We start from the raw sequence: 27,868 nt of genomic DNA on the forward strand, positions 1-27,868 counted from the left end.
TGATGCTGCAAACCAAACAGACCAATCAGTGAACGAGAAACAAGCCGTTAAGAATACTCGCTGAGTTACAATTTGTGACCTTCCTACATACCAACTGATGTTGTTTATAGGAGGTTTTACCGTTCGCAGGACAGAAAATGTAGCAGGAACACGTGACCTGTTCGTCAAATTTTCCCTTGGAAATGACACGATTTTTAAAAAAATATTTTTGTTGATCTCCTCTCCAGCAGGACTACGAGTATACCTGTCTCATGTTAGTTGTCATGAAACCAGTGATCCATTGTTCCCTGGTTCACCTCATTAACCATCTGGCCGGTTGAGAGATGAAGTCAATCAGAGGAAGAGGGTGTGAAGCGAAAACAGCGCACATAATGATAAGCGAAACATCAACCAGTCAACAGTCGCATACATCCCATCATGCCAGGTGCACAAACAGGTTCTTCAAAACAGGTTTTCGTATTCCTAACATCCGTCCGGGAAGCATGCTGATTGCACGTTGGCATGGTTCACTCATGCGTGACACGTGACCGGCTGTTCCTGAGCAGCCTGATGGCCGGAACTGTCCGTGATGGTTGTTTTTGGCCGATCGTCGATTCCAAACATCCGCTTCTGGGTAGAGGAGTTTGTCACTGTTATACTTTCAGGACACCCGGCTGCAGAAGGAGATAAATTGATGGATTAGAGTTACAGGAAGAGGTTCATGAAATGGATGTCTGGTGAAGATAAGAGAGCAATTAGAACCGGACACGCTGTCTAGACTAGTGTTGTTCGCTTTTTTTTATTTTTAGGACTCAAGTTCTTTCCCTCTACATCCCCACGGAAAAAAAAAAAATGAAGACAGAATAAAGGAAGAAATAAATAAAAATGAAAGTTTGAGTAAAGAAAGAAGAAACAGGAAAAAAAAAAAAAGGAATTAAAATAAAATTTTAAAACTTTAAATGTAGGGACGGGGAAAATAAACATACGTAAAGGGAGAGAAAGACAAATCGATCGACCCATACTTAACGACATCGTGTTTACCCAGGGTGGAAAAACCGGCGTCTGCGGACCCAAGGTCCAGCGATCGCGCGTACCGGGTAGAGACAGGATGCAACAGTCTTTCATCAGCTCGACAAACAGGTCAGCCGACGATTTATCGACCACTCTTCTTTGCGGAAATGAGTCAGGTAAATGGTGTGCGCGCGGCGCTGTGCGATGGGACCCGCAAAGGGACGCTAATCTTCTCTTTCAGGACGCGGTTATCCAGATCGTTCCTCGTCAAAATTCTTCTTTTAATGGACACTGCTGTCGGGGCAGCGGTCGAAGCAAGCATTGGCCACAATTATCATCGTTGATTTATTTTTTTTATCTCCGGATGCTACTGTTTTTTAAAAAAAAATAACCTACAGGTTTAGTCTCATGGATGGTGTTACAAGCGTCAACTCGCCAGTGCATATTTACATTGAACTCATGATGGCGGAGACCGTTGGCGATTGCAGCTGGCTGAGACCAATGGAAGCAAGGGAAAAAATGGATGACGTAACACTGTTTCTGATTAAAGATTAGAACCAATATTGGATTTCAAGGAACAAATGAACCTGTCCTGAGTGCTTAGCTGACGACACTTGACCAACAAAAATGGATGACGCAACGGTCTTTTGATGGAAGATTACAGTTAATTTTCGATGTAAAGAGCGAATTAATCTGTCATTCACCCTGACGATCCATGAAATCATTAAACTGTTTTAAAAGTCTTTTTATTCGTCATCGTTGCTAGGTGGATGTTGTCGCGATAACTTGTTTTACTCACCATCCTGTCTTGATATGCAGACTCTCTTCAGTCAGAATTCGCAGCAAGTACTCTCCTTCGTGGGAGTCTGAGTTGTAGAACGGAACCAGAAAGTAGCTTCCGGGCTCGAGGTCGAATCTGGCGTTGACTTCTCGCATTTCCGGCTCACCTTGAATCTGGTCCAGAAGCTGAAATTTGGATATGTGTCGCTTATCATCCTTTTCTGTTCCTTTGCTCTGTGAACAGAAAATTTCGTTTTAAAGCGAGCTTAGAATGATCATGACTTAAAAAAAAAACTTGAAATAATTGAAGATCGTTTTACGCTTGCAGATATCCATCCAGCTTCACATCTATTCAGTTATCTACCCGCGATCGTACCCTGTACAAGCAGAACCCGATAGGCACCAACAAGCTGTTGGCGGTGATGGCGCCGTGACGATAATCCTGCACAAGGGACACAATCACGTGCCGCTTCCCTTGCAGAGTGGGGGGAGATAACTCGTCCGGTCCCTCCAGTCGTGTCACTTGGAAGTGATGGCGCTGTGATCGGGAGTGAAGATCAAGGTTGGCACGGGAAGAAGATGGTTTTGAACCTGAGTTAAGAATAAAATTGAGTGTAGAAGAGGACGTCTGTGCTGTTGTTATTACTACTGCTACATTTCTTTCTGGTCCTATTACCATCACTATTATTACTGTCATGGATTCCATTACTGTTAGTTTTAATAATTTTTATTACAATTACTAAAGTTGTTTGTTCTAATATATTTTTACTAGTTCTATTATTTTTTTTACTATCGTTTACGCTTATTATTATTAAATAGCATTGAAAGTTTTGTACGAATTCTTTTATTTATTTTACATTCATTTTTGGGAAGAGAAGTAGAACAAACATGAATGTGTGATCTTACACGTATATGCTTGAATATGTATGTCTGCGTGCGTGCGTGTGGTCGTGTGCACTTACGTGTCCACTTGTCGTAGGCTTCTAGCATCAGACGCCAACGACCTTCTGACCGGAAGTAGTCGGCTTTGGTGGCCCGGAAATGACCTTGCGTCAGCGAGGAGAGAGAGTTGGAGGAAAAATGACGGGCCAGGTTGGTCTGCGGGGCACTGTGGGGTCGTCGATCCTCCGAGGCCATCACGCGACCGAAGCATCCAGAGCCTGAAGCCCCGTCTCCTCCTCCGCTTCCGCCCGCCGCACTGCCGCCGCCAAGATTCGCCGCATGCATCGTGGGCTTGAACTGCAGCGAGATCTCAGACGAGCTGTGTGCGCTGCCTGAGTCCGACTGGTTGGAGATCGAACCACGAGATTTCTTTGTCGGGGTGCGAGGTTTGCACTTCGCCGAGTGGGGTGGAGCACTGGCTGAGGCGCTGGCCGTCCCAGACCTGTGCTGGTGGGGATGATGGGAAGTAAATTCAGTGGCTGCCGGAAACGTGAACACCGATGTCGTCTTGATGGAAGGAGACGTGGTGGCGCTTGCCGAACTGTCGCTGTGCGCCAGTGAATGAGCGGAGCGAGGGAAACTCCCCGTGGGAGATGAAGCAGACGATCCTTTGCTCCTAGAAGATGATGGAGTTTTCACTTCCGTCTCTTCCTGATCCCCCATCCAGGCAGTTGAAATCAGTGGTCTAGTCACCTCGGGAGAGAACTTGTTAGAAGATTTTTGTGGCAGTTCAATAAAGTGCGTTCCTAAAGAACCTGGCTTCTCTTTGTCGTGAAGAGTTCCGGACTTAGTCACTTTGGTGTGTCTCGCAGGTGCAGCCATAGGAGATTTGGGCAGGGTTCCTGACAGGTGAGGCTGGTTTTCAACGGACACGCTTTTTGAAGCAGAGACATTGGGTGACTTAGGAGATTTCACGGGTTCCATTGATAGACTGTGAGAAGTGTGCCCCTCCTGTTGGGGATCAACAGAGAGGACATGACCATCCAATTGCCCTCGTTCGTTTGAAAGACTGGGCGATCTGGTGTAGCCATGGTGTAGGCCGACGACAACACACGACTCTCTTTCGTAGAATCTGCTGACGGAAGATTTCTTGTTCCTGCTCTACTGGACTCGCCTTTTGACACGTTAGGTGGCGTGAACTGTGACGTCGGCGGCCAGGAATCCTCTGCTGGTGGTGACGTTTGACCATCCCCTGTCACTCCCCTTTCAGGAACTATATACGGGGATCTCGGCGTTTTGGGTGGCGTTGTCACATACGTTTTGGCCAGAGGAGCATTCCCTTCGGACGCAGGACTCCCTTCTGGGAAGGTCATCATCGAGGGGTGCTTACCATCCGAAGTCTGTCTGGAACGCTTGTCAGCGAGAACCTTACTCCTGGACCCTTCCGGCTGAACTACCGCGGCTGTCACCAACTTTCCGCTGAGTCTGTTGGCCTCACTCTGAGCCATCGCCCTCCTTTGAAGGTCGCAACTCTTGCGGCCCGTGCTTCTGCTCACCGAGCTGGTGTGAATCCCGTTCCTGATCCCCGCTTCTCCGAATGCGGTCCGCTCGTCGAGATCCGAGGAAATGAGGCTAGCAGGCGATGACGGTGACATTGGTGGCGGCGACGATGTTGATGACTGGTTCTCTGGTGCGTCTCGGTCCACGCCAGGGGGTGTGCTCGGCACTTCGGATGACCTGCACCCAAAGAGCTGGTAGTCTCGAAAGGGGAAGAATAAGTGACCCTGCTTGTCACTGCCTCTCTTTGAATGACCATGCCGCTCGTCGTGCCGCAGCGGCACCATCGAGGCGTGACTGGCGCGCCGTCGGGCCAAGCTGAGCGTGTCCGAGTCCAGCAACCGGCCAACCGTGTCGTCCGGTTTTGGAGCAGAGCCTCGCCGCTGCAAACCGTTGGTGCTGGCCAGGTCTGGCGACGCAAGGCCGCTGTTTGGTTCCCAACATTCCATCGCGGGTGGCAGGTGGTAGCAACGCGCCAAGCTCAGCCCGTCCACCCGAAATGGTTCTGGAGAGCTGACGACAAAGAGACCTCCGAAGTTGCAGCGGAAGTCCTCCATGGCGACCCAGTACTCATCGTCGTCCTTCTTGGTAAGGGGCTGCAGGCGATCCATGAAGTCACGGTTGACTGAATCCCAGGATGCCGAGTCTCTGCAAATGAGTTAATCTTTAGTTAATAGCTGTAGCTATGAAACAGGGGTACATCCAGTGTTTGTTTTACTTCCGCTTGATTCTGACCTCCCCTAGCAAGTCTTTAAAATACCAGCTGATCGCTTATTCTGAACCTGTTTGTAATTACAGGACCGATTCACAGCTATATATCTACATATCATAACTATGGCCCGAGGAGTTTACATGTGATTAAACATATTTGTGATGAAGATTTTTTAAAATTTTTTACTTATGTTCATTGCACGTGGGAGTCAATAAAAATTCCCCCTCCCCTTAAGAATTGATGCAGGCTGGTAGACATGAGAGACAACCTACCTATCTGAGAATTTGCCCTGCCACCTAGCTTCGCCAGGGAAGGGACACTTGAGGCGAATCATCTCCACCAGACGACCGTCCGTTGTAGGAAACTTGGTAACGGCCGTTATGACATGGAGATACCGCAAATTCTGGTTTTCCTGGAAAATTTCATACTACAGAAGTAAAAACAACAAACCCTCTAACAGACGCACGCGCGCATGCACACACAAAGAAGCATAAATGAATCTTCTTTCCAAAACTATTTAGCTTTTGTAAATATCTCTTCTACCTGAAGTTCGGAGTCGACTGTAAACCCGGTTGGGGTCAGCCTCTTGTCGTTTCTCCAGCAGACCATCATGGAGCGGGCCAGGTGTGACTTGAGCAAGATTCGGAATAAGTTTGACGGCGGGCGAACGTCAGGTGAGAAGTGCTCGCACACGGCGCCCGTCAGATCCGTCAGGGCGTCCAGCGTGTGTCCATACTCAATGGACTGGAACGTCTTCTTGCACCTTAACCAAACGTCAACACAGGCGTCAGTGTCCACATGTAATACCAGCTGGAGTGTTAGTTACTAAAGTCTTTAGTCTAGGGGTAGGTAGGGTAGATCAAGCACTTCAGAATGATTTTGAAGGACTCGCAGGGCGAGCTCCTTAACTAACGCACCAGCCACATGTTCCCTGAGGATATCAAGACTAGCCATGGCCATTAAAGGACGAGTCAGGTGCACATTTTTGTCTAATAATTTATGTAATTTTGCACCCGACTGGTTCTTTAAGCAAGAGTAGGCTGGGTGGACAAGTAGAGACAAAAGAAGAAAGGAACTAATAGTAATACATAGGAGAAGTGGGATGGGAGCGGAGGAAACTGCATAGAAACCCAGACAGCTGATGATGTGAGAAAACAGCAAAAGTTGGAGTGTCATTTAAGATGCTTCATCATTCTTGTTACAGAGTGCAAGAGAGAGAGAGAGACAGAGAGAAGGAGAGAGAGATGTGACAAATCCGGTTATAAAAAATACTTGATGAAGATTCCTGCTTTCTATCAATCACGTTAGACACGGAATACAAAGTCCCATCAGCCGCCATGAAAAAAATGAGACATCCACCGGTATTTTCTCTATTTTTCTTTTAGTTGGATGAAAGGTTTCCTCTTACTTTTAGACTGAATCGAACGGAAGATGAGACGAGGAGCTGGTCAAACTGTCTGTAGCAAATAATTAAATTTCGTAAAAATTCGTGCACATGTTCGGTTGCAGGATTGCTACTTTGATGGAGAGATATTGCTAGTGTTTGTTTTGTATATGTGTGTGTGTGTGTGTGTGTTTGTTTGTTGTAGATGGCTAACGTGGTTCTTGGCTACAATCAAAAGCAAGAGACTGGTATACAACAGACGAGTAGGGTCCTGGCTATGTAAACTATTTTTAGTCACATTGCTCAATTTGATGTCTAGAAAGGCATCTTCACTAGTCTGAAACTGCAAATTAAAGATTTTGACGGCCTGACAAACGAACAAAACAAACAAATAACCACACAGACAGGCAGTCCGACAGTCAGCCAGTAAGCCAGTAAGCCAGGCATGTTTGTCACAGAAGCCTGTTTTTCTCTCTGACAGAAAATTTGCACAACCAATAAGTTCGTCAAGAATGTGAGAAAATCTACTAAGCCCCATCTTTAAGGGAAAAAAAACCCTGCATACTTGGCATAAGCTTTCTCCACCAGAGGGCCCCACAGCTCCTGTGCGCTTCCCATCGGGCCACAGAAAAGATGTCGGCCGTCCAGCATGGGCATCCGGTCGTCGACCACGATGTCAACCCACTCTCCAAATCGCCATATATTGAAATGAAACGCACCTGAAAAGAAGAAGAAAAACCGAAACGGAAAGTTTGGTTACTTCAAAAATGTAAAATCAAAATAAGACATAAGCATTGTGCTAAGGATGTAGAGTTGTACACTGTCAGAAAAAACTGTGTCCCTATTCATATCTGTGGCGATGCATTGGTAAGAAAATATGTGTGTGTGTGAGTGAGAGAGTGTGAGAGAGAGAGAGTGAGAGAGAGCCTGTTAAATTGCATTGATACCGACTGATGTTAAATCCATAAGATAGTTCTGACCAGGTAGCCCATTTACCACCTGCTACGCTCTCCCTCGTTCAGCCTTCGATTAAATAAAGACGGATGTGCAGTCTAGTGGTCGAGTTCAAGAGTTCATTCAAGACATCCTACCGGTGTAATCCTTGCTGAAGCCCTGCTCGAAGTTTTTGTAGCCTGGTATAATCTTCTCCAAGTGTTTCAGGCTGAGCGACACGGTCACCAGCGCAGCATGAAACCACTGCCGCAGCTTCCACTGTCGCCATGGAAACGGTTCGTCGCATACCCCTCCCACCCCGACGAAGACGGGATCGTCTTGGGTTTCCTGCAGAATTGGAACAGACATCTTAAGGAAGACGGGAAGGAAGCGTTCGCAGGGATAAAATTTCCACCCTCTCCTCCCCTTTCATGTCTTGGGTAGGATATTTTGCCCGGTAAACGTGTGTGGCTCAGTAAGACATGCGATTTGTCTTTAGGAGAATGAGGGTGGGGACTGAGACTGCAGAGAGGTGCAGTCTGGGTAAAAAGAAAGCTGGTTATAAAAAGGTTAAAAGAAAGTCGTGACCTTACGGTGTGCTTGTGAGTTCGGCCTTTGATTGGAATGCCGGTGGACGGCTCCACGAGCAAAGGACACACACACCCGGCAAACTAATTAAACAAATAAACGGGGAGTGGGGCAGGATAGAGTATTGAAGCTGGTATCAGGATACAACAGGATACAAGAATCAATGAATTCCTGTTATGTCCATTCAGTCTGTCTCTGCTAAGTAGTTTGCTTGCAAAATGGTAAGCATGGAGACTGAGTTTTATTTTACAAACACACCATTTTCCACCCCTTTCACACACACAAACAGCTTTTGCCAGCAATGTCACTTGTTATGTGTTGAAAGCCTTTTTTATTTGTATGCAGATAATAAATAAAAGGCAATGGATCTTGTCCTCCTCTGTCATTGCATGAATGTCCTCTTTGTGTCTATAATTATTTACTCAGGTATCTAAGTACACCCGAGTACACGCACACGTCTGTCATCGTCCATCTGGAGCCAGACTAGTGACCTTAATACTTCACCATCAGATGACCATGGGAGATATTCAGGTCATCATGAATTTTAATAATCCTTCTGATCAGTGCTGGCAGAGACAGCAGGGTCCAGGTCTGAGAGGAAGCAAGATGGCACCTCGCCCTAACCTAGTCCTACCGACCCCAAGTTCATACTGAGGATACATTGTCAAACAAAATTGATGTCCGCGGCCGCCTTTTTGTGAAGTCTAGCACATGATGGAGGAGATCTTAAGATGGGGGTCATCGTGACACAGCTTGAACTAATTCTACAGCTGTTACCTCACCGAGGTTACTATGCTAATTTCAGATTAAAAATGATGGCCTGGGGAAACCACTGGAGATCGCCACAGTGTCTCAAGTCCCGCCGAGAGACCGATTGTCGAAGGTCTGAGAAAAACTCACGTCTTTTGAATAAAAATATTTTGTTTACGATGACAATGTGCTTCAATCAAACCTATTTATTTTTTGCACAACACGTGTGTGTGTGTGTAAGAGAGAAACTATAGAAGCTTAAAGAAAATCTAAAGGGTTCAACCTTATATGGGTGATATACTTTGTCTTTGCTTTCTACCTTTTAATAAAACTATGAAATTTCTCTAAGGAGATAACATACGAGGCTATTCTGATCCATTCTATCTTTGCTGAAATGCGGTTGTCTCACCTCCAAGTGTATTCAAAATACCGGACTACAAGCCGCGACTTTCCCCCCTTTTTGAGGGTCTTTCAGATTCCGATTAAATTTTCGATGAGCTCCATTTAAATGTTAACTGTTAACTTTGTTACAGTCTTAACTGTTCACTTTGTTACAGTGTTCAGATATTAAAATCAAAGCCGGATACAGATCAGTTGCTGAAGCACACACCCTCGTCATGCCGAAAACGAGACGGAATGTCGACGATGCAGCTTTCAAGTTGGATATATTTGTGCCTAATAAATCAGTTCGGCTTATCTGTGAAAAAAATAGAAAAAACCCCAACAAAATAGTGGGTGTGGCTTATATACAGGTGCGCTCAATAGACTAAAATTTACGGTACCTTTACTTTCATTTTGATGTCTGATTCCGGTCTGTCATCATCGTTTCTTCAGGTGTCTGTTAATTGGATACCCGGTTTTGTTTTGTTTGTTTTTTTTGCGAAAGTTTTAATTTCATTACGATTTTTTCTTCCACTCATGTTTTCTGCCTCTTTGCCGCAGTTTCTTCGCTGATTTTCCCGCAGTATCTCTTCTGTCATCTCGTATTACCGCTGATTTGCTCGGTGTCTCCCTTTCATTTCACTCCTTGCTCTCACTGTCTTCGCTACGTCTTCGCTGCCTTGCCCCACCTTCATTTCGCTGCTTTTCTACGTTGAAAAATTTGAAAAAAAAATTACCCGAGGTTGTTAACAAACCAACAAGCAGCGCGGCGATCAATAGGTTCACCTACAGGTCGCGTCATGGCCGGCATGGGAGCGAGGTGACGATTGGTGACGGCACGCCACCTGCCGGAGATTACCGTCAATCACGACACACCGATCACGTGATGCATGCCACATGTCCATTGGTCATTGTCATCGTGATTTATCTGAGGATACTCGGATAGAGATATAAGCCATACTTGGCAAAAAAAAAAACAAAAAAAAAAACCAAAAAAACACAACAACAAAAATTTATAAAAAATAAATTAGCGAAAAATCTTTGTTCTTTTTGCCAAGGCTATTTTAAATCCATGAATTTCGATAAAAGAAAATTGTGAGAGAGGGTTTCCATTTCGTTTTAAATTTTTTTTTAGTAAGACTACGGAGTGGGTTGTAGCCGAGACTGCAACGAAGCGCCATCTTGAAAGATGATGTCGAATGAGATCGCCTCCCTCAATAAAATTCTCTTGATTGCCGATGATACTAGAGAACAGGGCTAAACGCTGTTAACATGGACTAGTACCATTGTTCAGATGAATACCCTATCGAGGCGCCAATCTTTCAAAACGAGGCTATTTTCGCAGTGCCGTTGCTGTAAGTGGAGACAAGCACTAATACTTGATGTTTACCTAAAAGCAGCAACGGTTACAGACCATCACCATTTCTGGGTTTAGCTTTTTTTCTTTTTTTCGTTAGACATTCTCAGATTTCCGGAACACTTTCGTCTCAGGTTCTTCAACCTTCCATTAATAGCAAACACTTGCAAAGTCGCATATTTCACACCTGCAGCAAGAGCAGTGTTTCCGTTCAATAAAGTCGTTAATAACCGTCACGGTCTCCGTAAAAAGGAACACGAAAACACGATGCCGTAGATGGAATGGGTCTGAGCTTGTTCTCATAAACCGCGTTTACCCAGTTATACTACACTGGAGGTAGCTCGGCTACCCGCAAAAAGCGAGTAAAACTCCGTATTCGTGGACTCGGGGTAGGCTTACTTTAATTCCTTTGGAAGTCTGTAATTTATCGGCGGGTTTTTCTTTCTATAACTTTCGCTCTTGTAGGGTAAATAAGGAGAAAATCCTGATGGATCGAAGGATAAAACTTGGGAGTATCTGACTAGTATAAACAATAAGTTTGTTAAAAACAATACTGAATAAATTTGTACTTGGTGGAGTGTTGTTCATGTGCTTTGATAATAATGGGACAGAGAAGTCTTTCACTGAATCCACTACAGTGTTCTTTGTGTCCACCCAGGAATGAACACCCGTCTCCAATTTTGCGACCGTGGAAGATCATAGAGGTGGACAAGAAAATTGTGGGGCTTAACCATCCATAGGAGGCGGTGCACCACGTGCAGGGCGTCAAACCTGGATGATAAAGGTGAGATAAAGGGAGGTCACTCACACTGTGTGACGCTCAAGAGCGGGTGGAAGCGCGTCCTAGGAGCATTTGCCACGTCAGCACAGTTTCTGCTCGTGCAAAGTACCCAGTCACGTCATCGATCGGGGTGGTTTGCTGGTTACACGCATGCCCGGGACGTTCTCATTTGCATAACGGGATGTCATGTCGTGTTACCGTGGAAACAGAGGGGACAAGAGAAGGCGAAGGGAAGAAAGGTCAAACAAGTGTGACGAGTGGTGACGTGTTGGACCTGAGGAGTGTGGGTGCGGTGTAAGTTTCGTGTGCTTTGATGTGCCTGTGTGTGTGCATGTGTGTTTGTGCGTATGTGCATGCGCGTGTGTATGCGGGCGTTTGTATCTGGGTGTATTTGTGCTCGTTGGCAGTAATACGTTTATATGTGTGTGTGTTGTGTGTGTGTGTGTGTGTGTGTGTGTGTGTGTGTGTGTGTGTGTGTGTGTGTGTGTGTGTGTGTGTGTGTGTGCATACATGCGTGTTTGTTTATTTGTGTGTGTGTGTATTTTTGTAAAATTGTATACAAAATTTGTAAGTTGTACAGGCACAATGATGTTGTATACAGGTACATTCAAACAAACATGCACCGCACACAACCGTTGAATACGAAACATGTCTGCAGAACTGAGCTGAATGCCTGTGTACATGCACAGATCAATACACGTCACAGTAAATTCTCAGTTTACTGCGGAATTATTCGAAATCTGTAAATGGCGTGGCCATCTAATTATTACCTTTTCGAGTGTGGTATCAGCTCTACATCGTACTCAGAACAAAGCCACGTCTTCTTTAACGAAGCAGTTACGTGCAAATTTTTTTTTTTAGTAGTTATGAGAGGTAAAGTATGGGGGGGGGGGTCCTTATGTTCTTGAAATACACCCTTTCGAACATCACCATGCTTTATCGTTGTATACGTATATACAAATCCTAACCAAAGTATCACAATCAAATTTGAATTTAAGCCACGAAAGGATATGGAATTATAACAACTATTAGTCTGTGGATGGCGGAGGATTTTTGTCTCTCTTGACACAAACTTTTTGAAGTCGACACAGAGTTGAATCTGTCTTGATGACGTGGGACAACGACAGTGTGGGAGGGGGGACATCAGTTTGTAGCAATGACAAGTCAAGGACCCCCATCCTCTGCAAGTTCTCCAGCTCCTCTTTTACCATCCTCTGTCGCGGAATAGAGAGCTTGGGTGAAGAGGCTGGAGTATAGGCCCAGCATTCAGATGAATTCAATAAAGCTTTCCCACTTCTCCTAGTCCAACAAGGTGGACACTCCTCGTGCCATTGGTAAGTACCAACAGCGTGGACCTAAGTTAATAACTGAACTGTAGGTCTGGAATAGCGGGACGACCCAGCAGTGGCTCTTGTGTGCCTCGAATAACATAAATCTCATGAACTATAGCGACAGCTAACTGTTCAATCACTGAGGTCGGAATTCTGTTTGGACCATATAGTTTTCTGTCTACCGAAAAAGTAGTACATTCTTATGTATTATTCTTGTAATGGGATTTCACTGTCACGTCTCCAACTGTGTCTAAAGTTAAACCCTTTCTCCATTGACTTTTACAGTTTCCATGGAACATAAATCAGCATTGATGATCCAAAATAAACATTCTCCTCCAGTTTAACAGTGTCCTTCTTCCTCTTCAGCCAGTATTACGGTTGCCGAGCAACAGCAGGTTGCAAAGTAAGCCATTGTCGCACATTCTACACTTGATGGAGCTTGCTGAGCATTATTCTCTCTCTCTCTCCCATAAGGTGTACACTTCTGAAAAGATTAATGATACAGTACGCCTATCATCGCCTCTGGTGTACAAAATAGCAAGACCTTTATAAATCTTTTTTACATCTTCCCCTTTCCAGAAGAAAAAGACCGCAGGTTCGTAACTTTATCTTTCCTGTCAAGACGGGTGGCAATGTGTAATTGTTCCACCGACGGTAAAATGTTTTTCTAGTTTTACTTCAAGTCCTCATGCACATTTAATTTTGTTGGTGAGTTGCAATGACCTTTTCCTCCTTAATGTCTGATGAGAGAGTTTTCTGTAGAAAATAGCCAGCGAAGAACAATTTCGCCATCACCAAGTTTTATTGTATAGTCGAAATGTCTTCCATCCAAGCTCCTTTAAACTTCGATATTTTCATGGTCTGGAAGATTCTTGTGGAAAATCGTGACCGAAATTATACTATCCTTCGTCAGCAGCTCGCTATTTACCACGAAGAGGAGAAGGAATATTCCAGAATCACCTTTTCATTGTTTGGGTTCAAACAGGAGCCACTAGACCCACAGCATGATAGGCTCTCGTCAGGAAGAAACACGTGATGTGTTTTAACGCACGTGATTTTCTTCGCTTAATTTATGGCGAAATAAATGTGCTATATCGAGAAGCCATCTGCTTCAAAGCTGAAGTGCACGAAAGCTCTTTTGTGCAGGAGTTTGGAAAAGTGATTTTCATCCAGAAATCACTTGTTGGATAACGTGCTATGTTTGGAATGGAGGGCCAGACACTATCTGTTAAGATCGGCTTGGAGCCTGCGGGGAGGCTTTGTCACAATGAGGCCAAGGACGTCAGTAGGTCTGTCCCTACTTTCATCCACCGTGAACATCGGCTAATGGGAGGTCATTAGTACAACAGAGATTGGATTGGAGAAGAGAGCTTTGACCATCACTACTTGCTTACCTACACACTGGTTTTTCTAACAACAACAACAACAACAACAACAACAACAACAACAACAACAACAACAACAACAACAACAACAACAACAACAACAACAACAACAACAACAACAACAACAACAACAACAACAACACACACCACCACCACCACCACATTTTTACATCTGTGATTATTCCTGATACCATTTCGCTGATGATCATCAACTTCTTGATGATTCACGCAATTTTCAATAGAAACTTCTAACGAGAATATTTTGAGATGTTTGTTTTTTTAAAGAACTGTTATTTCCTGTCTTGAAAAACGCGATCGTTTATTCCAGTTTCAATTTTACCAAAGTTTTGTACGTTTTTTTTTTCTAGTATATTTTTTTTTACTGCACCTAAGACGTGTCGTCCGAACTCATAAGGCTAAGAATAGGAAAGCCGACAAATGCATTTCTCACGAATTCATACAATTTTAACTAAGCAGTTACTATCCAGATAGCACGTGCATTACTCTTCAGCACGAGCGGCTGGAATGCTCTTAAGGAATAATATTTTAAAAACATGTCGTAAATGTTTAAAACATTGCGCTGTTGCTTGGATCTGTCGGGAATAATTATTTTACATTGATAATATTGATTTACAATCGAATAAAATTTTGCGAGGAAGCGTCAAGGCAGGAAAATAAGCTAGGGGAGACGACTCTTCACCACCATACTCTCTCAAAATCTTATTTACTTGAAACCAAAGTAAGACACACGAAAAAAAGTGGATGGAAAATGAGAATTAAACTTACATGCGGGCGTTGAAAAATAGTTCTCTCGTACTTGTCATCTCCGCTATATACGTAAGCGAGAGACGTCATATCCGGTGCAAAGGAAGGGTCGACGAAGTAGTCGTCGGATGAAAGGGAACCCTTGGCGTCTCTCAGGGCGAGGATGGTGCGCCGAATGCGGCAGATGTCCTGGTAGGGGGTCTCCCGGACCCTGCGGGCCGCTGCCAGCTGGGCACCGGACGAAGAGGAAGCACTCTTCCGCCTTTCCTTTTTGTCGTTCATCTTGAGCTGCAGGGCATGCATTCAACAAAACATTTCGTGCTATCTTGAGATGTGACTGGCGGCTTAAGTGTAAATATTGGCATTGCCTTCATCAAGCATTTGCATGTGTGCGTGTGCGTGCGTGTGCGTGTGCGTGTGCGTGTGCGTGTATGCTCGTTTCAATGCCTGCTCTTGTCCGCTGCATGCTCGTGTGTGACTATGCACTTGTGAGTGTGAGTGACATCCTCCTATCTAAAAAAAAACATCAATAACATCATTCAAATAACATTAACATTCATATCTTTTTACGCGACATGAACAATCAGACTCTCAGCCATTCCGTTACGTCACATTAACTGTCATCTTCGTCCCCATTAATTTATGTAACATTAGGTATCAACCTCGCAGCTGTCCATAAGGCAGGTTTCACTATTTGAACACATCGTCAGAAGCACTCAAGAATACACAAGAGCAGGTTTCTTTTTTCTTCTTAGCGCAACAAACCTACAATCGCCTACATAAAAGCCGTGCGAATAAAAGCTTTTGTGTTTTAAATTGCAATGCTTTTATCTCGGGAAGAGAACACAGATCAATATCATCGTAAAACTCTACTAACATCCGCCATCACTTCCACACACCCACCCTCTCACCTTCACCAAGACAGCAGACCCGTTGGGCAGACGTTGACACAACAATCAGAGAGGTCACACACGTTACATAATGCTCTCTGATTTTACTTTTTGCTTAATCCTCGCTTTCGAGAAGAAAACTTTAAATTAGAAGGAAGCATATTTTTTTTTATATTTATCTGTCGTTTGGGTAATTCTTATGTATTGATTTGTCCTCTTTTCTTAACGATGCTATTATTGTCCTTTGTGTATGTTAACGTAGATATCCTCTCACACTTACACCCTTTCTCGCAGTCTTTCACTCTAAGTGTGTTTTAGTTAAAGACTGCTTAGAACAATCTATAAAATATTTATATAATTTTTTTCAATTATTGCATTCTTTTTGGGCAAATATACAATCACAGTAAGCATTTATATGATGTGACCAAAGATGCAAGCTAGTTCTTTGTTGTTGCGGCTGGGAGGGTTTTTAAAGAACACTTTAACATTGCATTCAATGGGCTCTCCATCATTGTTATAAATATTAGATGCTGCATTGACTGTATAATTTTAAAATATTCTTGTGTTCGGAAAATAAGAATCGGCACTATCGTTTGTTGTAGTCTTTAATCAATGAAGAAGAAAGCTGCACACCAGCAATATGGCTGTAGGAGGCTTCCGGAACATTATGACAAAATAATGAATAAAATAAGTCATTGTTTTAGGAAAATAGCAGGACATTTAAAATGTGGATGCAGGTATTTAGATGTAAGAAAAAATACTTATATAAACAAGTTGATGACGGTTTCTGGACACCGCCAAGCAACGGTCGAAAGCTTTTGCAATATCGATTTACAACGAAGAATTTGCAAAATCTCTGAGAGAGAGAGAGAGAGGGCGAAGAAAGAGAGAGAGCCAGCCAGCCAGCTTTATTATCACTTATTTGGTCTGATTTTTGTATTTCTTTGATCGCGAAGATGAAATCCTCGCTGAAAACTAATCACGTAGGAATGCAACAGCCAAGTACTTTTTGATGCTGAATTTTTCACGCCCAAAGCCATGTTTTCAAGCATGTATAGTCTGTAAATAAGAATATTAACGTTTCCTTTAGGCTAACCTGCAGTGGTCCCTAGACCTTTTCATTATCAGAGTCGACTGTGTTCGCGCTTCGTTCGCCCTTCACCCGCTCCACTGCAGCCTCAAGGTGTAACAGCTCTTCGGTGGGCAATGGCTTGTTCTCACTAACAACTGGTCGTGATTGTGGCTATGTCCTTTTTCGAGCAATTAGACTTTCACACTCTTCTGACCTGCTCTGCATGGATGTTTGCATCTTTTTTCGAAGTGGCGATTAGCCGCAGAAGGAGTATAGCCGTTACGGGGACCTTTACTTAAGGAAGGAGATACGGACCTTCATGCAGCTGGGCCCCGGGCGGGCAAAGGTCAGACCACTTACACCCCGCCTCGTGAAGTATTTCTTCTTGACAACCTCCTCCACTCGTGTTATCATCGCCCAGCTGTTCGCACAGTCCATTGACCTCTTCACCCTCTGCTTCTGGACGAAACCAAAGAAAACTCGACGATGTTGTCTTATAACTCTTATCGTCGTGACGATGAAACAGCTTTGGTTTGCTGTTTATCCTCTCTCTCTCTCCCATCCGTACTGTTCTTCCCTCCTACGTGTTTCCAGAACTCGCGTCTCTGCCCTGGGGGAAGGCTTCTGACGCCATTTTGATTCTCAGACGCGCGTGTTGTCGGCTATTAGAGCTCACATCCTGCAGTCACAGGTCTTTGGTTGATTGTCTGGCTTTGGAGGTTGGGGGTTAAGTGGCAGACATCATTCAGCAGGAAAACAGAGCTATTTGGAAATATAGGTTGACTGACAGGGAAGAGCCAGAAGAAGCAGACGACTGAGATGAAAAATATATTTAGCAGGCTAGATAACCATTGCGATAAGAACGTTCACAAGTCGACACCACTAGACGCAGAGACTATTAAAGAAAATAGATGACTAATAGGCTACACGACAAAAAGAGACTTCAGACCTTAGACGTCCAACTTTAGCAGGATGGACGGCAGAAATGAAGAGACTATTCAGCAGGATGGACGGCCAAAATGAAGAGACTATTCAGCAGGTTGGGAAACCAAAAAGAAGTAAAGATTCAGCAGAATAGATGATTGATTGGTGGGGTTGTTAGTAACCTAGGTAACCGCCACAAATCTGACTTGCTAATTGGTGAGGAGTGGCACCAGAAAGAAAAAAATGTGTTTGGAGATTCCGTTGTCGAATTTGAGATAAAACCAGCTTTGCATACTTTGCATGCATTAATGCAGATTGTTTTGTTGAAAATGTGTTTTAATGTGAAATAAAATTATTTTTCACACATACCCTCATCGATTTTCTTTTCAAACCTTGTGTAATTACTCTATACATCACTGTCTACATTGAAAACATAAGCAATAAATAAACTCGAAGCTATTTCCACTTTTCCAAGTCGCTTTTACCCGAAGATGTGTCCTTATATGGTAATTTCCGGTAAAAAAAATCATGTTTGGTTGTTTCTGTCTTTTAGACCTCTTGGGATATTAAAAAATTATATTAAACTGTAGGTCAGATCATTGTCTTTAGTTTACAAAACTTCCAATATGTGACAGGATACTGTGTAAATTAAAAAAATACTTGTACGCTTTTTTAAAATAAAATTTTTATTAAAGTCTGTTTGTTTTGTACTCAGAAACATTATTTGTGCTCTTAATATGGCATTTTATTATTCAGTTATAGAAAATTTTCAAAACATAGATATTCACTTTCGGAATAGCCTCCAGACCTTTTATAATAATAAAAAATATGTTACTTACATATGAGGATTGTTTTCATAAAACACACTATCATGACACGAAATTCTAGTAATAGACAAAGCTCGTGGAGAAAGTCCGTGATATCACGAAACAGGTGCGAGTTATAATAATAAAAATAATATTAAACTATAATAGAAAAAAAACACCATAGCAACAAGTATTGCATCGTGTCTCGCTAAGCTGTTCAGCAAAACATTTTTCCCTTCGTTCGATGTAAAGAATGATGCATTGCTAATAAACTCTCTTCCTCTCCGTTAATGGGAAAATTTCTGTTATTGAGAGTTGTGCCAAGGAGACCTGAGGCAAGTTGTAGTCGTGTAGAAGCAAGGGTTCGGTTAGCTTAACCTTCACTAGCAGCTGAAGCTGTCACACAGGGAAAGGTCACAGAGGTCAGGTAGGCACGCTCCATGACAGATAAACACCAGGGCTCCTTGCATAGTGCATCATGAGTAGTTGAGGTAAGGATTGGAAGGATTCTAGAGACTTCTTTACAGTGGTGCGACAGGGCTCTTGATGAACAAGGAGACTAATGTACTTAAAATATCACTTATTAATAGAAAGAGGGTAAAGGTCATCCCATAATCTGTATCATTGTGTGATGGTCAGATATCCATTAATAACAACTGGGTGGATTGGGAGAACCGGGGAAGTTGCTCCGGGTTTGGATGCCAGTGCTATAACCAGGACATACGGGTATCCTCTTCCCCCTCACTATGTAGTTCGTAGATATACTTATGTATATACACAGAGAAACGCACACTCACGTAAACATTATTGCAAACAGCACTAACATTATTATATTTAAATAAATACAAATCCATACATAAATAACATGAATATATTTATCAAAGGATAAGCGAGAGAGAGACAAAGTGTGCAAAGCAAAAGACTTCAAGTGATTTTTTTTGGTTTTATTTAGATAATTCACCTTTGATATTTCAGTAGAAAACTCAGAACACCACAGATGTGGTCTAGCAGTTACAGTTTACATCTCTGTAAGGACAAAACTGTTTTAAGTGGATTTCGCGTACCAGTTTGTATACCCTGCTATACCGTGCGCAAGTAATGAAAGACAAACAGCAAACAAAAACAGAAAGAAAGCACTATAATGTTTAGTTCTCGCTAAAGAAGTTTATTGCTGAGTCGAAAAGGTCATCCGTTGTAAATGTTTTGTGTTCGCTGAAAACACGCAAATGTCTGAGAGGAAGAGAGAACGAGGAAAGAGGAAAAGTTCTGAAAGAGAGAACTGACCTTAAGTCTGACCTGCTCTAAACACACTGAACTCATTACATTCATCTTAATTAACATTCTACAATGCAGTGAGTGACGTTTGTGGAAATGGAGAGTATTTTTCTGGCAACATTACATTCACGTGAACATATTTGTTCCAAAACATTAAGTGTTCGCATACCAAAAGTCCACCTATTCCTTTTTGATTCTTTCTCTCTCTCACTGTTTTAAAGATCAGGGTATGTTGTGTCGCAATGGAAACGTGGATAACGAACAGAAATTTTAAAACAACTTTAAAGTGACATGTCAAAGAATTATCTGTCGTATAAATGCAATATGTATGTTGGATGGTGGGTTCGGTGAGAGAAAGGGTCAGAGAAAGAATAAGAGAAAAAAAAAAGAGAGAAAAAAAATAGCTTGGAAAGGATGATACTAGTTTCCGGATAAAAACCTCTGCCAGGGAGTGTTTGTCAATAATCTCGACTAACCGCAAGTCTGAATGTTCTCTCCAAGAGACACGCCTTTTGTGGAAGAGCAGAGAACTCTGCACGAGACCGACCAAGATGTAACCCGGCGTAATAAGACTTAACATGAGAAGGAAGGGGAAGGAAATGTAATTAGCAGCCCACTTACCCCCAGACATCCCCATCCATCGATTAGTTGTTGAACCTACCTCTATCACTGTCACCACCAAACAAGTTCCCCCTCCAGGCATCTGACACTAGGTGCCTCACCCTCTAGAGATCAATGATATCAGAGATGCTTCTAGAAATTCTCGCCGCAGCATCCTTACACAAGAGATGGAGATATTTTGTTTTCTTGAAAAATTACCGTTATGTTTCTTTTTTGAGTATTTAATTAGTGTAGTGGTGTCAGTGTTATTCTAACGAATCAACTGTCGGTTCTAGACATGGATATGACACAGGTTAATGAACAGACTGACTGCCAGATCCGTTTAGTCAGTAAGATACAGAATGCCATGGCTCATGTCACATCCAGGAGCACGCGGGCTCAATGAATTTTGCAATATTCATCACAGAAGGGTTGTTAGACAGATAGTGAAATTCCTAAATGCTCGAAAAATATACAAGTGTGTAAGCAGCAATCTGAGAAAAGCCAGCAAACGGCATCGCCAGAAGAAACATCAAACACCTTAGCTGCTCAGCCACACCGGCGTTATCAAAGGCGCGTGACACCTGTAATCTCCACTCACCTGGCGGCGGGGAATCGCTGGGAATCGTCACACTGCTCAGAAGCTCGACTCCTCCAGTAATCTGTTGCTCCCTTCCTTTTTTTTTTTTTTTAAAGCAGTTAGCTTCGTCCTTGCTGCACGGTACCCGGAACAGAGGCAAGCTGCAGGTGTCGGGTGCGCGGCGACTGTCACAGGCGAGAGGGGTGAGGGGCGAGGGTGAGGTGAAGGGAGGGGACAGTCACACAAGGGACTGTGGCCATCCAGCTGCTGACGACGGCGGAAAGAAGGAGGAGGAGGAGGAGACAGAAAGGTGTACGATACAGCTGCCACATCGTGTTGCTGATATTTCTACGACTGCCTGCTGCTGTTGCTTGCTGCTGCTGCTGCTGCTGCTGCTGCTGCCGCAGAGCGATTTGACAGCCTTGTACACATGGCGTCACCGCTGCTGATACTGCTGCGGGTGCTGCAGGCTCTTGCTTCCAGTCGTGCGCTGTCGCCGTCGCTGTCGCGCAGGTGCCGTGTCGTGTCTGATGCCATGCCGGCGCTGCCTTATTTTTAATGCCCTGTAGAAAGATTTTGCTGCGCTATTTAAAAAATAATAAAATTTTAGTCTCTTTAACGGTGAAAATAAAATAGATCACTCAATATTGTCCTCGAATAATGACTCGAGATGATCGTAAAGATGACTGATATGACTAACTGAAGTATGTTATTATTTGCTTACTGCTAGTTTATGATAAAAGTAGATTCTTTGACTGGAGGAACTAATGCTGTTAATGCCAATCCCTCCTGTCATCACCATCTGCCCTCACCGTCGTTGTCGTCTTCGGGATCATTAGACCATCATAACAGCAACAGCGATCAAACACAGATAGTGCTGAGGTGAAACCAGATTTTCCTCTCTCTCACAAAACAAAAATGAATAAAGTGGAGACATAGAAACACATTGAGAGACAAGCGTGTCTACAGACAGTGTTAAAGGAACACTGGGGACAAAACTGTGCAACAAGCATCTGTTTTGTTATTCCTCGACCCCCAGGTAAACGATGACCCTTCAAGTCCATGTATCCTCTTCGTCACGTGATTACTTCACATTCTTACTCGTTCGCCATCACCCCTGTCCAGCCACGAGTTGTCCAGCAGTCGGACTATATTTATGTGCGCAGGGTTACAAAGAACAGACACGAAACACTACAGCCATGGATTTCTCTGGTGCTACCTTCCGGGTAATTTTGGGATGGAAACATGGAATAAGAACACCGGTATGTCTTATCTATCTATCATTGCCTGTTTGTATAACCATCTAGGTGTTTTTTGCGTCTGATTGTGTCGTGTGTTCACGTTCCCACATCTTGGCCGGGAGTTTTGTCCCTTTGTCCATTTCTAGACTTGCTGCATCCGGGACTTTGATGAGTCTATCTGTAATCAATATACCTGCCTGCAGGAAAACCTGTTTGTCCGACTCTTATCAATTTCGTCCAGCTGTCTGACGCTGCCTTTCAACCTGTCATTAAAATAAAGTTTCGTGTTTCAAAAAAACACGCGCGCGCATGCGCACATGTATTCATTTCACTTCCTGTCTCTTTTTTTTCACACACACGCGCGTGCGCAGATTTGGTGCGAAACTTTCCGGTGATCAATTGAAAAGTGAACAATAAACTGTTACGGGCATGTGGTTTGTCAGTCAAGCATCACTTGCCGTGAGACGCAGTGAATGTACGACGCCCGGACATTTCTAGGAGCCACGCCTGTGTCCTCGATAGCCTGACATTTTGTTGTGCCGCGTGCGCAGCGTCACGCCGCCCTCTGTTGACTTAGAGGGAGGTAAACAAGTCTACCTCATTCACTACCTTCACTGCTTCAGGCAGATATCGATGATGTTTGCCGGAGGTGTGAGATGCTTGGGAGCAGCGAGTCATTGGGGCGGTCAGGAACACACACACTCTCTCTCTCTCTCACAAACACAAATACACACACAAACACGCAAAACTCTCACACACATAGACATACACATACCACAGAAAGAGACACACACGCACACACAAACATATACACACACTCTCTCTCACAAACACACACATACACACACTCACACAAACACAAAAACACGCACACACACACATATACACCACAGAAAGACACACACACTTACAAATATTCCAAAGCAAGCTTTCAAAAATATTCACACGAATGTCGCAAATAGTCATATACATAATCAGCTACGTATTGCTGATAAATACTGATAATTCGAAAAAAGTGAGAGAAAAGAAGAGACAGCAACAGTTATCTGAACGATACAAACCATAAACGAGAGTAGCTTTTCACATAGACATAATGATGATGATAGTAATACGTACATGCCATGCTTACACGCACACACAAACACATAGAAGAGAGAGAGAGAGTTAGCAGGTACAAAATTGAAATAAAAATAAGTTCTCATGTAGACATCCAAAAGCAAATATTCAGAAAACATATTTTAAACATCACGTGCGCGTACACCACCAGTACAAGTTTACACATACAGGAGACAATCACGTGCATCAGCCTCTCACAAAAATGTTTGATGGCTTTAAACAAAAATTTGTTTCCCGCTTACGTGGGACAAAGTAACTAACCATTCATACTTGTTCACACGTGCACACGCGCAAAACACGCTCATATTCACAGACACACCCCCTACCTCGTATTACAGGTTGTTACATGCATTCTCACTTATGTCTAAAAGAGAGTTGTTCTTCCGATAATATTTTTTAAATAATATTTTGCTTACAGGCTTTTGTTTACACAACGATATTGATCAATGCTATATACTATAATTATGTATATAAATTGCATTTATTAATAAATAGCAAGCTTGACAGTATTAAGTTTATTCTTAGACGTGCACATGGGTTGTAAATATTTACCTGTATGAATGTATGCGTGCATTTATATCTATTTATATGTGTGAATGAGAGAGAGAGTGAGAGAGAGAGAGGTCACAAGGTTGAACTCACTCAGGTTCAGAGTCACTCATCCTTGACCGTGACCTTACAGGGCACTTAACGCCGAAGGTACGCATGTTCCCAGCCTGAAACAGGCAGTTATTGATGTTTAGTCACTATGGCGACCAGTAAACACTCGCGTCGTCTGCTACACACCTGTTAGGTGTGTCCGTGCTCGCACGCTCCTGTGACTGAATGAAAAGTGTAACTGTACAGCCCACCTGTACAAAGTATTCTCTACCTTTACACTGCAGTGGGAAATATATTTCCTCTGTCAGTCTTTGCCAGCGTGCTTCAGGTGTACCATGAGCTATTTTGAGCACAAACGTTTCTCTCTACCCTGGAGGTACCATGAGTAAGCGTTGTGTTTATTCTGAGCGAAGTATTTCTGACAGAAATTTGAAGCTTTACAGGAAAGAGTGTTTTATTTAATCAAAAAACCTGTTGTAGTAATCAGACAGATTTGCTACCTACCTGGTGTCCATCCTCCCGGGCGACTGCTGTTGGAATTTATTTCTTCTCTTTCTCCCTCGTCAGTCAGGAGAGTCACAGGAGGAATAATGGCTGCTGACTAGAGGTACGTCACTTTGGCTTAACGATTATCTCTCTAAACTAATAAAAACTGCAGGAATACTGTCATTCATTACTAGTTACAAGAATGCTCTAATAACAACTACAGGCTAACACACGAGGATCTTACTTACTAATATAACTAATATAACATTTATGAAGGTAAAAATGACTCTACGTAACATAACGGTCGTAGGGGAATGACTTGAGGTGTTTGACAGCCCCTTGTTAACCGTCAGTGGAATCAAAAACCAATTTATTCAGCTGGTCAGCTAGAAGAATTTTGTTGCGGCATGCTAGTATCGAACCGGCTAGTGTAGGAGCATTTGTGTTCGCATACCGCTGCCACCAGGTTGTCCCCTCACACATATTAATGACCATAGCAGGTACACACTTACTAACGGTAAGATACTGTATTATTTATTTAGATAGCTACAGCGTCATTGTTATTGATTGAATTAGAGAGAGAGAGAGAAATTGAGAACTAATGAGCCAATATCTCTTTCTCTCTCTCACACTCTCACACACACAGATCGCTGCAATCTACTTAATTAACAATGTATAAATGTATAAAATCCCCATCTCTTGTCCGGGCGTGACCAAATTTCACAAGAATACCCTTTTTTCTTTGAAGATCGTAGGGATCAGGTCTGGTTTATTAATTTTGAGACATACATCTTTAATGTTTTTGCTAACATTGCTAACATAAGTCGCTCTACATAAAAAACCGCAAAGCAAATCTTGTCAATAATTTTGAGGTGACTGACATCGATGTCCTTTCAGAGAGAGAGAAAGAGAAAGAGAGGGGAAGGGAGATATAGGAAGGAAAGGGAGAGAGAGAAAGAGGTGAACAAAGGATCACAATACAATGAATCGAAAATAGTGAGCTGTAAATATTACCTAGTTAGCAAAGTGCAGCTTACAATATATAAAGAATTATTAAGCTTATGTGGGAATCACAGTCAAGCTGCAGTTGTGACTCACTACCTATACATACAATACATACAACGACAGAAAACGGTGTGTGAAATAAACAATCAAAACAAGAATTATTTGAGAATACTGAAGTATTTATACATACATTATACATCTACCCATTTACCTGCATAGATACAAGAGAGGGAGAAGAGAAGAGCTTAGAGGAAGAAGAGGAGGAAGCAGTGAACAGGAAGTGAACAATGGTCAAGCCGGACGGTAGTCCAGATGAAGACTCAAGCCCAGGTTCTTCCCAGGTGGCGCCAGCGGCTAAAGGCTACGCCCATTTGTTAAAGGTCAGGGAGAACTTTTCTTTCTCTCTCTCTGTCTCTTCTCATTTTGCAGAGTGCCGGCTTGGATAGAAGACTTGTAAACATCCGCACTTTCTGACACCCATCAGTGGCAGACTCGTCTTCAGGCTCCTTACCTCAGTCATCATTATGCCTCCGTCAGCTACCCCGCAGGCCTTACCCCCCAAACAAACCGAGGACTTGCCGAGTTTGTTTATCCCGTCAGCTGTCATCGCCATCTTGTCTCTCGAGTGACCCGCACAAGCGCTACTGTTACCACATTTCTCACACTCATCGCCGAGAACCTCGCCCCGAATCCCCAGAGATCCACTCTGTCCCGTCCTTCTCTCATTTTCCTGTCTTTCCTCAACTGCCACTGACAAAAGCGACGAGTATAAGTGCGATGACGTCAGAGAATGGAGTCCAGAAGTGACGTCAGAAGCAGAAGTCGCGTGCGGCGGTGAGTACAGCGATGGTTTGTTTTCGTGGTTTTGCAGATCATTCTGCTGGGCGATTCCGGCACTGGCAAGACTGCGCTCTTGAGACGCCATGTGGAGGACGTGTTCGAAGAAAATCACCTCCCAACCATCGGCGTGGACTTCGCTGTCAAGTCTATGGCGATGCCCAACGAAGACATGGTAAAACTTCAGGTAATAAAGAACGAAAATTTTTTTTTTCAAATGCTATGGATAAACAAATAATCTCTAAATTTGCCTTCGTTAGTGAGTTACCGAAGTTTAGAAGTGGCAAACAGGAAACTGAGAACCTGCTTTTTGTCGTTCTTCTACCAAAGACATTCTCAGAAAGAGTTTATTTCTTTCTGTGCCAGGTCTGGGATACGGCCGGGCAAGAAAGATATCGCAACATGACTACCTCATATTACAGAGGAGCGCAAGCAGTCTTGATTGTGTATGACGTCACGAACCAAGAGTCGCGCGAGAACGTGAAGAAATGGATACAAGAAGTAAGAAGATATGGTTCCGATGTCGTCATCATGGCGGTAGTGGGCACCAAAGTAGACCTCAAAGAGACAGCACCGGAGTTTTACAGAGCAGAGGATCTCAAGATGGAGCTGGAAGCTGATGGTGAACACATTGAAGGCTTTTTCGAAGTCAGCTCTAAAACCGGGGAAGGCGTGGAGAGGGTCTTCCGTAGCGTGACGGACACGTTCGTGACCAGAAGACTGCAGGACCGAAACACACTTCGCGGAGCCATGAAAAAAATTGACAAGAAAAGCGACGTGATCTCTCTTGGAAATACTCCCGTTGAAAGAAAGAAAAAATGCTGTTGACCGCATTGAACAGTTCCTTCCCACTTGTCAGTCTCACATGATGCTTCTCGCAAACTTGACAATTGTTCAATTATTAAACATAAATTATATTAAAAAAAATACCCAGGTACACCAGACAGTTAACCCTTTATTCTCTTCCTCAGTTGACACGTATAGTGAAGAATGAGTCTCAATTTTCGTCCTCTACTTCACTCCTAGTGGTTAATCAATACCTTTGCTCTTGGCATATAATCTAGAGATGTGTAACCACTTTACAATGCAGATTTCAATTGATTCCTTTTAATTCTGTTTATGAGTAGACGAGCAGAGTCCAGGGAGCTGACTTCATCTAGGTTGTCCATCAGACCACACGTATGCTGACAATCCCTACACCACACAATCCAAACAATCGCTTCATTTATCGTGACCAACCTTTTTGTATCATTACTTGGTAACCCCCTGACCTTTAACTCTTTTCTTTTAAGAGCACAAAGATACTGTCATTGTCACACGTCAGCCTTAGAAATAAGGTTGATTCTACGATCCTTAAGGTAAAGCATTGTAAAAATATCTTTACAGGAGCGTAATTATTTGGTCCATTTGTGTTGTACTTTATCTCGCTGACATTTTACTACAAGAGACACAAGTGACTGAGGATATTGTATCAGGTGACTTTTTTTTTTTTTTACCTCAGCTGTTTATAGGGCTGGGTGCCTTGCCGTCATGTAGACTTAGTTTCTGGCTCTGAGTAAAGTACCATTCCTCCCTTGTTTTTACTTCCTGGAAAGACGAAGGTCTTATCCACAAAAACATTTAATTTCTGGTTACTGAATAATGCCAATTACCGCTGGAAATACTCATCTGACGGTATTTAAAAAAAATCTGTCAAACATTATTTTTAGCGCGAGGCATCTTTCTAGGGTCTCTAAATATGAGAGGTCTTCTAGAGAAAACTTCCAAGTGTGCTTGTTATTTTCATGCAGATAATAAAGCAGCTTGTAAGCCTTCTTCGTGAGGTCTTGACGTCCTGAAGGGTACGACATTCCCCTACTT

The 27,868-nt window shown here is 43.2% G+C and overlaps 2 protein-coding genes across 2 annotated transcripts; one reads left to right on the plus strand and one right to left on the minus strand.

The window, feature by feature from the left end:
* Nucleotides 1-526: 526 nt before the first annotated feature.
* LOC112563011 lies at nucleotides 527-24,220 on the minus strand. The gene is given in 13 exon segments (XM_025236689.1): nucleotides 527-653; nucleotides 1,790-2,004; nucleotides 2,147-2,361; nucleotides 2,733-3,632; nucleotides 3,635-4,857; nucleotides 5,194-5,333; nucleotides 5,465-5,684; nucleotides 6,871-7,024; nucleotides 7,397-7,586; nucleotides 14,598-14,864; nucleotides 20,745-21,286; nucleotides 23,723-23,796; nucleotides 24,185-24,220. Coding segments are annotated over 10 exon segments (3,531 nt in total). The 5' UTR covers nucleotides 14,859-14,864; nucleotides 20,745-21,286; nucleotides 23,723-23,796; nucleotides 24,185-24,220; the 3' UTR covers nucleotides 527-640.
* On the plus strand, nucleotides 23,884-26,967 carry LOC112563009 (ras-related protein Rab-1A-like). Its single transcript, XM_025236685.1, has 4 exons — nucleotides 23,884-24,287; nucleotides 25,391-25,551; nucleotides 26,043-26,195; nucleotides 26,375-26,967. The coding sequence occupies exons 2-4, from the start codon at nucleotides 25,459-25,461 to the stop codon at nucleotides 26,834-26,836; spliced, it is 708 nt and encodes a 235-aa protein (XP_025092470.1). The 5' UTR covers nucleotides 23,884-24,287; nucleotides 25,391-25,458; the 3' UTR covers nucleotides 26,837-26,967.
* The last annotated feature ends 901 nt before the right edge of the window (nucleotides 26,968-27,868 follow it).

This window comes from Pomacea canaliculata, linkage group LG4, assembly GCF_003073045.1.
Source record: "Pomacea canaliculata isolate SZHN2017 linkage group LG4, ASM307304v1, whole genome shotgun sequence".
Classification (NCBI taxonomy): Eukaryota; Metazoa; Mollusca; class Gastropoda; order Architaenioglossa; family Ampullariidae; genus Pomacea; species Pomacea canaliculata.

Bases quoted from the DNA above. Each gene is read 5' to 3' on its own strand.
- LOC112563009 (XM_025236685.1), top strand. From the start codon at position 25,459: ATGGTCAAGCCGGACGGTAGTCCAGATGAAGACTCAAGCCCAGGTTCT. The intron at 25,552-26,042 runs GTCAGGGAGAAC...GTGGTTTTGCAG, and splicing joins GCTACGCCCATTTGTTAAAG to ATCATTCTGCTGGGCGATTC. The intron at 26,196-26,374 runs GTAATAAAGAAC...TTTCTGTGCCAG, and splicing joins AAGACATGGTAAAACTTCAG to GTCTGGGATACGGCCGGGCA.